The 14,979-nt window shown below is 35.7% G+C and overlaps 1 protein-coding gene across 1 annotated transcript in view; it reads right to left on the reverse strand.

Moving 5' to 3' along the window:
* gars1 (glycyl-tRNA synthetase 1) overlaps positions 1-14,979 on the reverse strand; it is a 34,835-nt gene that overhangs the window by 1,060 nt on the left and 18,796 nt on the right. The window contains exons 8-16 of the mRNA XM_051929134.1: positions 13,576-13,725; positions 11,221-11,383; positions 10,293-10,457; positions 10,097-10,205; positions 8,386-8,530; positions 6,179-6,264; positions 5,724-5,833; positions 4,006-4,099; positions 63-253 (exon numbers count right to left, since the gene is read on the reverse strand). Of these exons, the coding sequence (XP_051785094.1) occupies positions 63-253; positions 4,006-4,099; positions 5,724-5,833; positions 6,179-6,264; positions 8,386-8,530; positions 10,097-10,205; positions 10,293-10,457; positions 11,221-11,383; positions 13,576-13,725 (1,213 nt within the window). The remainder of the gene's footprint in view (positions 1-62; positions 254-4,005; positions 4,100-5,723; positions 5,834-6,178; positions 6,265-8,385; positions 8,531-10,096; positions 10,206-10,292; positions 10,458-11,220; positions 11,384-13,575; positions 13,726-14,979) is intronic.

Here is a 14,979-nt window from a genome sequence, read left to right on the forward strand (position 1 = left end):
TGTTTGTATTCTTAAATGACTTAGAGTGGAATTATTGTACACAACAGAAAGTGTTGGCATACCTCAGCTCTGATCTGGCGCATTGAGTCTCGGTCCCTTAAAGTGGCTGTGTGCGGTGTCTTATTAACTGTATCAAAATCAATAGTAATGCCAAAGGCAACGCCAATCTCGTCTGTCCTGGCATACCGGCGTCCAATAGAACCAGAAGAATCATCAACCTTGTGCGAAACTCCATTTCTGGTCAAAGCTTCAGCTAAAGGAAAATGCAAATGACAGAGAGAAGAAAGTTCAAGCTATGCTGTATCTTTAACACACACAAACAAACAAATAAATATTATATATACAAAAAAGTTAAATACAGTGTATCCAGAAAGTATTCACAGCGCATCACTTTTTCCACGTTTTGTTATGTTACAGCCTTATTCCAAAATGGATTAAATTCATTTTTTTCCTCAGAATTCTACACACAACACCCCAAAAAAGTTTTACTTCAGGTTTTTGCAAATTTATTAAAAATAAAAAAATTGACAAAGCACATGTACATAAGTATTCACAGCCTTTGCCATGAAGCTCAAATTTGAGCTCAAGTGCATCCTGTTTCCCCTGATCCGGGATCTGTTCCTGCCTTGTGCCCTGTGCTGGCTGGGATTAGCTCCAGCAGACCCCCATAGTCCTGTAGTTAGGATATAGTGGGTTGGAAAATGACTGACTGACTGATATATTAAAGTTAAACATCATATAATCTTTCAAAAACAGCCTTAATAGGAATATTTAATGTCAATTTTAACCTGGTGTAATATGGTGTTTTAATATCATTATATATTTCCTAAAATATTTCAATTGGCATCAATAATCATCCACATGCTTCAGAACCTTACACACTTGTGCTGGTAAGCCATTCTCATACTAACATGTAAAAGAAAGCAGTATGTTCACAGAAACTATTTACAGTAGACCCCACGAAGTTGCGGTTCAGAGTTCGCGGCCTCAGTCATTCGCAGATTTTTTCTTAGAACCTAACTAATAATTGTTAGTGGAAACAGCGAATATCATCTGCAATTTTTATGGCTTTTTTCGTGGCAATACTGTACTGTAGAGAGAACAGGAAGCAACTATAGAGGAAAACGCAGCTTGGGATGGTGAAAGTAGCCAATAGAATTTGAAGTTGCAACTCTCAGCAGTCCCTGCAGTGGCTCCGATTGGTCTTCTGCTGAGGGTGCTGGGGCTGTTGGGGTCAAAGGATGTCAGCGCAGCTTTTAAAAAGGGGACCGGTGACCAAAAGCAAAAAAAAAAGTTTTTGTAATTTGTGTTTCAAGTTCCTGTCTGTCTGCCTTCTGTTGGGTTACCTGTACTTATTCGTTTTGTCCTGGATCATTTCGTGATTGGCGTTTGGATTGTCTGCCTGTGTACATGAGGACTGTAAGTGGATTCATGGCCATCCTGCAAAGAAAGGAGAGCTCCTTAACCCGTCTTCACCATTTCAGGAACTAGCAGTAGGACTATTTTTACATTCCCATTCAACGTGCTGATCTCTGGACTATCTATTTTCATCATTACATTTCATCCGTTGCTGCTTTGCATGAGTGTTTTTCATGATTTACTGTGTGTTTTGTTTGTGCTTTGTTGTATTTAATGTGTAATCGCTGTAAAGGGAACAGGGGTGGTATCGTTTTTATTTATTTCATTTGTTTTCATTACATTCTTTATTTGCTGTTTGATTACCAGTTTGCTTTGTTTTTGTCTCTGTTTTTGAGTGAGTGCGGGTCGGGCCAAGGCTGAGTGCGTCAATGGAATCTCCTTCATAAAAATAAATATATCGGCGTCTTCTCGACGGTGTAAATCTTAGCGGCACCGGACCGCTATAGCGTTATTCATTTCTCCTTGCTGCTGATTGACTGTGACGCATCTCCAGCTGAGTGTTCTTGTGTTTTCCGTTTTGTTCCTCTTAACCCTTAAACTGCCACAACTGCCTATAGTCGTTTCCCATTGCCATTTGCGAGCACGCAGGAGCTGATCAGTCAGTGCCGTACATTCATTGAGCAGCCAGCTCGTGACCACTGCCAGCCCCTTGTGAGCAGGGGGGCTGAACGGACCCCTAGTAGACACGGACGCTCCTCAAAAAACTCCTCCTAAAAGATGCTGATAGACTACTTTCACATTGCTCCCTTACTTGCTGGGCTTACTTCCGGCTTCTCTGTTGCGTGATATGCTTCTCGCACGACTCTACGCATACTTAAAAGCCTGAACAGCTAATGTCCTTTTTGGCTGATTGCTCTGTTTCTCTCTCCTCCCCCAAACATCCTCTGCTCCTGTTGGGGGTCCCGCTCCCGTTGTGCTCCCCTATGATGTTTGTCTATTCTTTAATTGAGAACTAACTGCATACTTAGCTCGTTTTACTTCTGAAAGAGACATGTTTGTTTGAAGGGTTTGAATAAAGTTCATGTCTCTACAATCTCCTGTGTTTCTGTGCAATTCTGTGACCCAAGCGTGACACCCTGCAGCCTCACTGTCTCTTTGATTGAGTCGCTGCACTAGCCTGCCAGTGCCAGCGTTTACCTCTGTGTGTTTGAGTGCAGCCTGTTCAAGGGCAGTTGGCTCGGTGATTTACTGAATTTCAATCATGGCATCAGTTACACCTTGTACATATTGTTCCAGTAGTTTTTTTAAATAGTTTCTACAGTTCATTAGCAGTGTGTAAAATGATCAGTGTTGCAGTAATTGTGATGCTCTTTGCATGAAAAAAAGTGTTCCATTAAAATTTTACTTTTTCTTTGTGAATTATGACATTTACTTAAAGTGTAGCAAAAAAGTATTTGGCGTCCTGGGATGCATTTACCCCCAAGTATGTGGCAGTTTAAGAGTTAAAGCCCCAAGATGCCGCCGAAAGGCCCTGCACCTTCTAAGGCTTCTGGCAATGAAAACGCGCTTGCATGAATTACAGTACATATAGCGGTAACATCAGTATTTTACATTCTAGCACTGCGGGAGACATAGCAGTACAGTACTGTGCAATATACGGGTTTACCTTTACATTCTTCATTTTTAGTTAATGTATTAAGCTGAGTTTGAAATTAAAGTGTTTTGGGGGCATATTTAGGGTTTAAACTATAAAAATAGGCATTCTTTTTAACCACATCCAAAATTTGTGGTTTTTCACATTTCGCGGGTACTCTAGGAACGTAACCCCCACAAATTTTGGGGGTGTACTGTATATATATTATATAATATATATGCTTTTGCTTCAATAATTAAATGTTGTATTAAACCTCAACAAAGTTACAAGTTAAGAAATGTAAATGGCAAGTCATATTTTGGTGAGAAGATGATGAAAATGCTCACCCATCCACCCCCAGTTTAAGAATGCAAGGACCATATTCATGTGTGCAAATGCAGAATCACCAATCAACATGCAATTTCATTGTCTTTTAGTCAAAGAAGCTTCTTTTAGTTCATGTCTAAATTTAGACTGTACTCAGAAAAATGAGATCAACTAATCAGCATAGGCTAGAAGTCTAAAATCCAGTTGCACAGGATGGCTGCTTGTTCCAAGCGCAGGTGTCTGATATCAGCTTTGATGGAATACAAGTGTTAAAGGATGAACTGTAGCCTGTGAACAGTAAAAAAAGGAATATGGCACCATCTGTGGGCCAGTTGTGACAGTGAGCAATCTCAAGAAATGCACTTAATGCACTTGAGGCTTCTTAAAAGTATTATCCAATCTTTAGTGTGTTGTTTCTGATTAGCTAATACATTTAAAAGCGATTTCTTCAAACCCACTGACTGTCCTTATAATACTCTTCTTAAGGCATAAAGAAGTACCTGTCATGCTTTAGGAATTCAAGATGATTGTGGTGAGAGAGGTTTTACTGTAAAAGCACTTTATTTCTTCCCAGTTTCAGCTTTCACTAAATGTTTGCCAATTGATTACGGTTAATATTATGTCACCTGAAGCACAACCATTTTATTCCTGCTCAGTAAAAAATGCAAAATATGCAAAATACTCACAGAGCTCCCGGACAAAAGGCATGAATTCTTGGTTCTGACTGAGTGGAAGGACGGAACATTTATATGGTGCTACAGTTGCAGGGAAGCTGAAGAACTAAAGAAAACAAAGCAATAATCATCAACACAACAATATGGAAGTACTAAGTAATACATCTACATATGATAATCAGATCCACTTCAGTTAAGTGCATTTATTTCTCTAAAGGAAAAGATTTCTGTAACTCAAATCTCCTTTAAGTTTGTGAAGAAAAATCTAGTGGGACACTGGTGGTCCTGGAATTTTTTAAGTAACACTGGGTACAAAGTACAACCCTGGACACAGCTCCAGTCCATTACACTACCCATTCATGTTCACACTCACACCTGCACAAGAGGCAATTTAGAATCGCCAAATAACTCTTAACCTACATAACTATGGGGATGGAGGAGTACCCAGAGGATAACCCAGGCAGATATGAGAAGAACATGCAAACTCCACATGGACAACATCTAGGTGAGGGATTCTAACCAAGGATTCCGGATATATGAGAAGTATAAATACCCACTGGATAAATTCAAATGTTTGATTTTCATCTTCATGCTCTGCATCATTGTCAAAAAATTTGAGAATGTCTTCATCATCAATAGAAGAATGCATTACATTTATAATGAAACAGCAAAACGTGTTTTTCTTGGGTACAATTAACTTGGATTGCAAACCTTTTTTAAAAACTGTTTGAACAGAGTGATTTTGTATATATGTGACTTTTTTCAGATTTATTATTTATGAACCTGGATGCCAATATGCAAAAACTAAAATATACAACATACAAGGAAAAAAATATATAAAATGCTTATCAGTTGATATACCTTGCTGGACAATCATTTTCAAAACAAATAGGGGAAAACGGACCATAAATTTGTGGCAAATTTCACTTCACTTAGTAGCTGGTGTTCCCGTAGTAGACAGCTGTTGGACCCATCAATGTACTGCTTTTTATCAGCTATTATGCCATAATTAAAATTATAATCTGTTCTTTAAGTGTCAGAGTAGCAAAAATGATTTTGATTACATTATTTTCAATAACTGAAATATACCTGAAACACACATATGATATACCTGCTGTCGTTGTTACATGTCAAAACTGCTTTAACGCTACCTTCATTTGTTCACTTTAAGAAAATTTGACACTTCTTTTCCCTCTCATTTGTGAGGATCATAACCTATGACCTATTGTGCTACAAAACTCTTCAGGCCTTTTTTCTCACTCTTTTCTGTTGAAATTGCTTTCCAAATAATTAGTTTTCATATCACCCTATGCCTTTGCTGTACAGTGTTGTGGGCCACACTTAAAATGTCCGTAACCCAACTCTTCACAAGATTTCCAAACCTCTAAGGAAGCCAAAGTAAAAAAGTACCAAACTGAATAAAAATGTCTAGCCTAATTCAGACATGCAATTATTACTAAATATACAAAACAGATCATGTATAGCCCTATAATGGTCAGACATAAACATGTGAGAGTATACTGCACTTACTTATAATGATCATTATGGTATTACTAAGGTAAAAGAAAAGCCTGTTTTTAATGTAAATGGTCAGCAAGTTACCTGCATACAGCTGTGTATTTGTCATTTAGAAAGAATCTTAAAATGAACATGGTTAACTAGGCACCATAGTTTAAAATATACACAACATGAAAACATGTAAAAAGTAGTCGTCTTTAGAAAGCACTTACAGTTCTTTGTTCATCTCCTTCTCGGACATGGAATGTGTGTTCAAAGATGGAATACATAATTCTTCCAATGCCAAACGAAGGTTCAATTACATTGGGAACAACTTCTTCCACTAAAACAAATTAAAAAAATCTGATATCAAGGTCTCACCTGATGCCATTTATTTTTTATTTTACTATATTTGTTAAATGCCTCTATAAATGTAATTAAATGTTCTCCAGTGGAATGGTGTTGTTATACTTCACTTGCACACACTTTAGAAAAACAAATGGCATTAAATACAGAAAACAAAATAACAATTTTTTAAAGTACAAATATACAAATGTTATTCCTCTTGCACAGATGTAAAGGATATCTACCAGTAATGTTTTAATTCATTAATATATGGGTCATTAGCGACAATACTTTGTTGTGCTTGCTATCTAAAATTATAACTATATAAAAATGGTTGTCATACCATGTAGCGTCTTTTGGAATCTCTTCACGCTCACCATCTCCTTAGTCAATTTAAATGTTTGGCCCTCTGTTTCAATTGTAAACTCACTAAAAATCAGAAGTACCAAAATTAACTGACAACAGGAAATTGTTGCTTTACTGGTTAATCAAACACATATTTTTGAAATTGTACTTTATTTAAAAGAACATACAGTAACACACAATTCAGTCTAAAATACCCCATGGTGTAAGAAAAAAAAAAGTAATGGAAAAACTATGGTGATATCCTATACTATACTTCATGTATGAAATTTCACCTTACTTAATTGAAAGAATCATAAATCAACCACTCACTCTATATAAAAATTTCTGTTTTTATATCACCTGAAATTTTCCATTAGGAATAGTTCAAGAATTTCTACATTATCATATATATAGTACAGAGAATGTATAGGAAACGTGAAAATATTCGACGTTTTACACCTTTCTGAGTCCAAAAATACCATTTTTGAAATTATGTCTGTCTGTGTCTAAACACGTTAACTCAAAAACACTTTGACCTAGATCAATGAGATTATGTACACCTGAATAAGAAATCCCATCAACTTTAAGGCCACTTCTGACAACCGGACATGGCACTTTAACTGAATACTTTTGCAAACTTTCAAGTAAACTATGGTTATAATTACAGATAGATGATTGAAATTTTGTAGAGATATTTATAAATGATAAAAAGCAAACAGATATGAAATTTGAGAAAAAATTCTCAACTAGAAGTAGTATTTTATTTAAACAACCATCCAAATTTTTTGTATCATGGAAATATAAATGTATACACGATATTAAAAACCGTACTCAATATAACGCACATTATTTCAATAACTATTATTCATTTTATTTTAATTTATACATCATCAGTTTAACAATAACATGTAAACATTGAACATGCCATGTGAATATAAAGATGTAATGGGAACAATAAGTTGCTACGTCTCCGTCGTGTTCCTGGAAACACATTTAATTTTTATTTCTGCCACCATTATCATAATTAAATGTAGCTAAATGCAGTTTTATCTATAGCAATTTATTGCAACAAATATATAATACTAACATTTTTTCTATGTTTTTAGGTGACTATACTTTGCATATAATCTAGTTAATGCATATGTAGTAATTAAAAAACTCAACCACCGTTTGACCTCCCTAAGTGCGAAAATATCATTTTAATATAAAAGTTTGATTATAAATGAAGATAAATGGTTTTGTATTGATATTATCAATTAGTTATGATGAGAAACAAAGACATATCTGAGAAATATTGCGCAACTGGAAGTGGTTTTGATTACTTTTTCGTATATCAAAACAGAGGAAAAGATCGAGGGGAGCACACAATATGGCAAGAACTTACTAATGTTACTGTGAAGTAGCTTGCAATAGGGCTTTTCATCAAATAGCTGTCTGATATGGGAAAACAAATGAGGTTGTTTGTATTCTTTTTAGTTTAATGGATTTTATATTTAATATGTATTTCTCTAATCAAGAGTTTTAATTTCTCTTGAACTTTCTAATCAGGCACCAGAGTTGCATACACCTGGAATGTAACCTGCAGTCTGTACTGTGTGATTTGCCCTACTGCTCAACAGCATAGGAGAGGAGTTTTTCCAAAGTTATTTTCTGAATTTTCACAAAAGGCATGATAAAGAATATTAGTGCATCTAGTCATAATCTGATTGCTAAATGTGGCAAATTAAAAGTGAGCTTTTTAAAACTAGAACATATTACTTTTCATGGTTATACGAGAATACCTGTAGAGATATTCACACTTAATACCAGATTCAGGAATTCAAATATCACTGTTGTAAAACAAAAAAAAAAAAAAACAAACTATAGTTTTCTGCACTTTGTTTTTGCTTAGGCAGATTGCCAATAAAATAATTAGCTCTATCAATGCATATATAGTTGTCATTTTGCTTATTTTAAACAAAAAGAGCACCAAACATTCATGATTCAAAGGTGCCATATAACTTACAGTACCCCATCCCAAAGCACTTTACAAGTACTGTATGTCAATATTTTTTACTGTTCGAGTACAGGCAGTGTTAAGTGATTTGCTCAAGGTCACAAAGTGAACCAAACATGAACAATGAAATGACCAGCTCATGATTTCAAGTTCAGCATTTTTTGGAACTGTAGTGTGCCCCATTTTAGACTAAAGAAACTTACACTTACCCATTCTCATTCAGGAGTTTTTCCTGATCAGTGATATAACACTCATCGCAGATATTCAAATATTCCATCACCAGTTTTGCATCTTTCTTGTAGGCTTTCCCAATTGCTCCTTTGTTGGCTTCGAACTGAACAACATTGACAATTTTGTGCACCGTTGTTAAGGCTACTACAATAGTTACATTTTATTACAACTAGGGTTGGGCGATAAAACGATAAAGATAATTATTGAAAAAGAACTTTTCCTCAATAGAAATACAAGACATGGTCGATACAATGTCTATAGAACTCATACCATCCATGTTTTGACAAAGGCAACACGAAAAGCCAATGATAATGCGAATGGTGCCATCCAAACCAATCATGGTGGCTGGAACACAGTGTCAGTGGTGGGATTTGAACCCACAACCTCATGGTTTGAAGTCCAAAGCCCTAAATATTTCGCCACACTGCCTGACTATATAACATAATAAACAGTATTTGTAACATAACTTTAGGAGAGGCTACTTGTGCTGAATACATTTTAATAAAAGATGTCAAAATGTGAAGTAAAAAAGCTAATTAGGAGTATTCTATGAAGAAAGTGGTCTTGACACCATTTTCAATATTTTAAACATCAATTAAAACTTCTTCAAGAAAGGCAGATGGTTCTAAAGCTTTGAAAACAGCCTACAATAAATCCAGACACAAACCATAAACATCTCAGAACTATAAATGGTTCAGACCAATGGCTCTCACCCAATTTGTTTAAAATCATCAAATCAAGTGAACACTGACAAAGAAAGTGTAAGGCTTAAACTGATGCTGTCCTTTCTATACAATGCTGTATATATTTTTGTAACCACCTAGAGGGCACTGAGATTTGAATTTGGATACTATTACTAGCCACCAATTTGTCACTTTCCACTTGCATTTAATACTGTGTCTGTATCTGCCAAACCCAGTTTTCAGTCACGGACAATTGTATGTTGCTCTCTCCAGAGTTCCATCTTTTCATTCACTCACAGTCATATCCTCAAACCCACCCCATTTGGACAACTGTGTCATTCAGGAAGTGTTCACCCATTAATAAATAATTATGCGGCGTATGCTACGCCGCGGGTTGGCTAGTTCCATTTGTAAAGATCCTTCCCTACTCCAATGTGTACTATTGCTGATGTTAATGACTATTTGATAAATTAACACAAGCAAAAGTGACACAATTATACAACTGTGCTTCCTTATTCCACTTTTCAGAAATTCAAATAAGGGTACTGTCTGAATCAAAGGCATTAATGAGCTAAAAGTTCATAAAATAAACCTTATGAACTTTACTGATTAAAAGCTATTTTCAGATCAGAGGAAGTGTATTCTAATATAAAAGGGGTTATAGATGTTTTGTCAGAAGATGATTTTGTTCAAGATTTCTATCCACGGGGGTCACCCTCAATTTTTGATTAAAAGTGGGTTTGTTGCGGTGATCCAAAAACAGGAGTAATGACACAGGGAGGGAGAATTTTTTACTTGAAATTGTTCATATTACTTGACTAGGCATTGTCAAAGAATATATATTTAAACCAGACATGTTGCCTTGAGGGGTGCTGAACCAACCGACTCTTATTTTAAATTATCATTTTAAGTATATCACTTGGAAAGACTAGCAAATAATACTCCTAATTGTAAACTTATTAAGACTTAAGAATAAATCGATAATTATTATTTTTCAAAAAGGATATTGGCTCCTTAAGCGGCTTCTCTGCTACAAGAGGTACTTTTGTAGCTCTGGCATGGCACGACAGATCATAGCAGGAACGGTCGGCACAGCCAACAATTTCAATCCATCCCTTTTAGCAGAAAGAAAGAAAGAAAATGAAGCATATAGCACAGAAAACAATAAATGGAAATCTCAGCATACTACCTGAAAAACTTACATAAGATGTTTTGGTCTCTGCGTCCCAACAGTCACAAGCATAATGTGCCATTTCATTGTCCATGTGCTGACGGAATCGGAGCTTGTCTTTTGATATACCAACTTTCAACAAATACAGGTAAATCCTTCCAATGAAATATCCCAGAACAGAGTTATTGATCACACCCTGTGAAAAGAGTAATCTTTTTACACACATCAGAAAGTAACCAAAATTAACTGATAAAAAGTCCAAATGTAATCAAATTGTGCAAGTACAAAATTTCATGCATATAGGAAAAAAAATATTTACATTTAAAATATTTACCTGCAAGTGTAAATTTTAATATATTGGAAAAAAAGGACAACTCTTAACTTCACTCCACACTCTTGAAGGGATCCCACAATATTCTTATATAATATAAAGCCTCCACATTTAACTTACTTCAATCATAGCAGTACATCAACACTTGCAGAATTCATGCAAAACTCACATAAAAAGAGCAGGTATAAAAAAAAAAAAAAAATAAACCCTGCCTTTTCATTGTGTATATAGCTATTAGTTTTCTATTAAAATGCACCAATCTTATAGCACTATTCCCGAGATACATAGCAATATTGTGAGCACTTTGCACTACACATGCTGGGATTCAGGATATTCACATCTTTTTGGTATCTCACAGCATTTTATATTGCATTACTGCATTTCAGAAGAACTTGACTCAGCAGTAGTGGCACATTGGTAAGTTTATTGATTATTTTAATTTGCATGTGAATTCTAAATTATCAATGCACTCTAGAAATTTCGCAGATTAGACTGTTTGCAAACATTGGATGTCACAATCCTGCACATAAAAGTTAAGAATGCGCTGAAACTGCACCTATTGCCCATCTTTTTTTTTTGCCTGCCTTTATATACTACTTGTCTTAAACAGATTAGTACTTTGTCCTACCTGTTCTACTGCATCACCCAGCTTCATCACCTGTGCAGACTGTCCACTAGTTTGAGCTTTTGAGGAATATAGATTAATGTCCAGGTCTGCTACATTTTTGAATTTTGAGTGCTGCTTGTCATTTGGATCAACAAAGTGCTCTATTTCCGCCATGGTAAACTCCCTGAAATATAAAAATGACAAACAAAACAACAGCATATAACATGTGTGGACGGCCACCAAATTATTCAGCAGAAACATTTTAAGAAACACTACTGGGACTCCTTTAAACCAGCGGCAATACACTGTGACACTAGAGGGCACTGTCGCTCCTCTAACCCGACAAGACAGACACTTGAGACGCTAGGTAAAAGTACTATGAAGCATTTTAATTCTTTTTCTTCCTTTACAAATAGTGCTTCTAGTGTGTGCTCAGACCACAGTATGAATATATTATATACATATTATCTATCTGTCTCTCTACATACTGTATATATTTACAGTATTTATTTAAAGAACTTCTGTAAAAAGCCAAATTTCCCAGAGGACAAATAAACTTCTATCTAAACATCACATCTCGACAGTGATAACATTTGTTTAATTCTATGTTGAATAAAGTTATTTTTTTGCTCATGCCATATTAACTATATAAGTACTCCCCTGCATTCAAAGAACCTCCCGCCTCCTCCAGTAGAATAACAATATTTGTCTTTTAAATACAATTTTAACCCAGGCAGGTTTTAGTTTTTCATGGTTTACAAAATTGAAACACATTCTCAAAATCTCCGCCATTAACATCCTGTTTAACCAGTGTCACTTAGCTTAGCTCTTCAGGGGTGATTCTTTATTCTGCTGGCTTTAAAAAGGAAAACCGTAGCTAACAATGAAAAAAATATTCAAAATACATAAAAACAATTGGTCTTGGGGAAACTTCAGCCATTCTGCAACATTTTAGTCAAATTAAATAAATTTTAATACTTTGTGGACACTGGCCCACAGCAAAATGCTTATTATGTTAAGTCTTTATGTATTTATTTATTACACTTTGTCACAAGTGTGAGTAGGAGGACGTTGTATGGACCAAGCAAAGGTAATTACACGCCAGGGCAGGGGGTGGCGGGGTGCACGAAACCTTCTGCTGTTGTCTCTGCAGACCAGCCGTAGGAAAACCTATCGGACTCAACATTGAAGACGTCACTTCCGGCACCCAGAAAGATGTCACTTCCGGTTCCAGCCCACAAGAGGAGGTCAGAAGAAGGTCACATCTAGTTCCCCTATATCACTTCCAGGTGAATCACTTAAAACCACCATCTTTCCAAATCAGTCAGTTCATGCCTGGACTCCAAACCAGTAACTTGTCTGGATAACATAACCCATTGCAGCCAGGGATATTATACGGGTGGCTGCCCCAAACTTTTTTTCAAGTGTGTCGGGTCTGATCATTTTTACAACTTGCAAAAGCATATCAAACTAGCCATGTGCGCACAACTACATTGTGCATGTTAAAGTTGTCTGTGAAGGGCTCCCTGTTTAAATGCGGCTGCCAGTCGTGAACTGGGCCCTTCGTCGCACAGCATTTTGATTTTTTATAAGGGAAACAAAATTACAAAACAAAACCCTTGGACATTGATTTGATAGGAACGGCCTACTTGGAATCACTGTCCGAATAGTAATTATGTGGTGGTGGAGGAGCATTTCTACTTCTCTCCGTTCACAGTCCATCTCGTTTTCACGACGCTGTCGTTTCCTCTCACGATCTCTTCTCAACCTTTCTCCAATCTCGCAGGTTGCTTTGTGGCAATCCAAAGAGTAAGGAAGAACCAATGTTTCTTTCTTGAACTCCAAACGCCGACTGATGGAAAATCACAGAAGTGTGTCCGACTTATATACTCTGACTGCCGACTCCAAGAAGCGGGTGAACATTCGATTTAGACGAAGTGCTGCCAATGACGGTGGATAGAAACAGAAAAAACCACAGTCTGGACAACGAAGCAGGTGTCGACGCCAGATCTAAACACAAAGAGTGGTATCGACAGTGTTTGTAAAGAAAAGTAACAACCAAGGCAGTGTCAGGGGAACATGAATTCGCGGACAAACAAAGATCAAGATCCAAATGAAGATTATATATAAAGATTAGTTAATTTAAAGCATAACAATTTGTTTAGTTTGAATGTCTGTGTTTTGAGGTGTGACTGGAGTACTACAGTCTTCAGTACTATAAGCCTGGAGGAGATTCTTAATGCAACGCCTATGTTTTAGCTGTCTCTCTACTGCCATCTAGTGCTTCTTCTTCTAATTCATTCGCGGACAAACAAAGATCAAGATCCAAATGAAGATTATATATAGAGATCATACTATAAAACGGTTAGTTGTTACCTGACTCGAATAAGGCCAGACCGTGGAGAAATCTCATTTCTGAAGGAGTTTCCAATCTGTGCAGCAGCAAAGGGTAGTTTTCCTTGGTTGAATTCCAAAAGGCGTTTAAAATTCAAAAAGATTCCCTGAGCAGTTTCAGGCCTTAAATAGCTAGGGCATAAAAAGTTCAGCAAGTCACAAACTCAACATTAAAATGTAGAATACAAAATTACATTTCTGTAACAAAATAAAATTATTTGTACACACTTCAAGTATTGAATAAATTATACCAAAAACTAAACTATAACACACTACAAAGTCATGTTAACAAAATTAAACAGAGCCATCAATGCCAAAAATAATTGTATTACATTCTTTAAAATTTCTTCAAAATAGAATATATTCTATCTTGCAAAAAATAAATAAAAATGTATATGTACTAAAATAGCTATTGAAACATTTTTAAAATGAATAGTAATTACTTGACAATTTTTATATTAAATATTCACAGAATTGTGTTAAAGCTTTAATCTTTTAATAGGCTTTAACACTGTCAGAAACCAGTATGCAGATACTTTAAAATAACTGGGGGGGTTTGAACTACATTCATGTGCCTAAAAGATTAATAATCTTTTGTAAAAGATAAAGGATTAAGTCATATTGAAGAAAAATTGTACAGACTGTTAAATGTGTAGTAGCTCACAAAGTGGAAAAATAAAACATCATGCGAACTTACACCCTTCCTTAAGGTGTTCCCTTCTTAAACCTTATATAAGCTTCACTACTAGGCTAAATTACAACTTCTATATAACACTTAATATTTTTTTTGTTTCTGTTGCAGAGTTTTTACTATTTGACACCTCAGCAGTTAATATTCTCTGTCCCAAGTTGCATGCAAGTTTCATTTTTAAATATTAAAATTGTACAGTGGAGATGCTGGGCACTATCAATGCCTGAAAGCTTGAATCTGAAAGTCAAATCTCACCTACAGAGCCACCTGTGTGGAGTTTGCATGTTTTTAAACAAAATTATGAGTTTTTTGGAGACTTTGCTTATTCTCATTGCTTAGTGGAAGAGTGCAAGCACAACATTTTTTCCACATATGCATTTCTATGCTCAGTAAAAAACAGACTTCTCCATTTCAAATTCTTCATTTGTGTGCATCTCATGTGACAAATAACAGACTCATTCCACTGCAATACAAAATGGAATTAAGATGATTTTTAAAGAGAATCAATGATTTAAAAATAGTGCTGTAATACAAGAGGGATATGAAGAAGATAACTGTAGCTATACATCTGATTAGTCTGTCTTTGACTTGTGCACAGTTAACTGCTTTCTCGATGAATGGTGAAAAATAATTTTTAATATGCTTTTGTTAAAGACAGACACAAAAAAGGGAAAAAAAATAGGGAAAATAAAATA

Source organism: Erpetoichthys calabaricus, chromosome 6 (genome assembly GCF_900747795.2).
Source record: "Erpetoichthys calabaricus chromosome 6, fErpCal1.3, whole genome shotgun sequence".
NCBI lineage: Eukaryota > Metazoa > Chordata > Cladistia > Polypteriformes > Polypteridae > Erpetoichthys > Erpetoichthys calabaricus.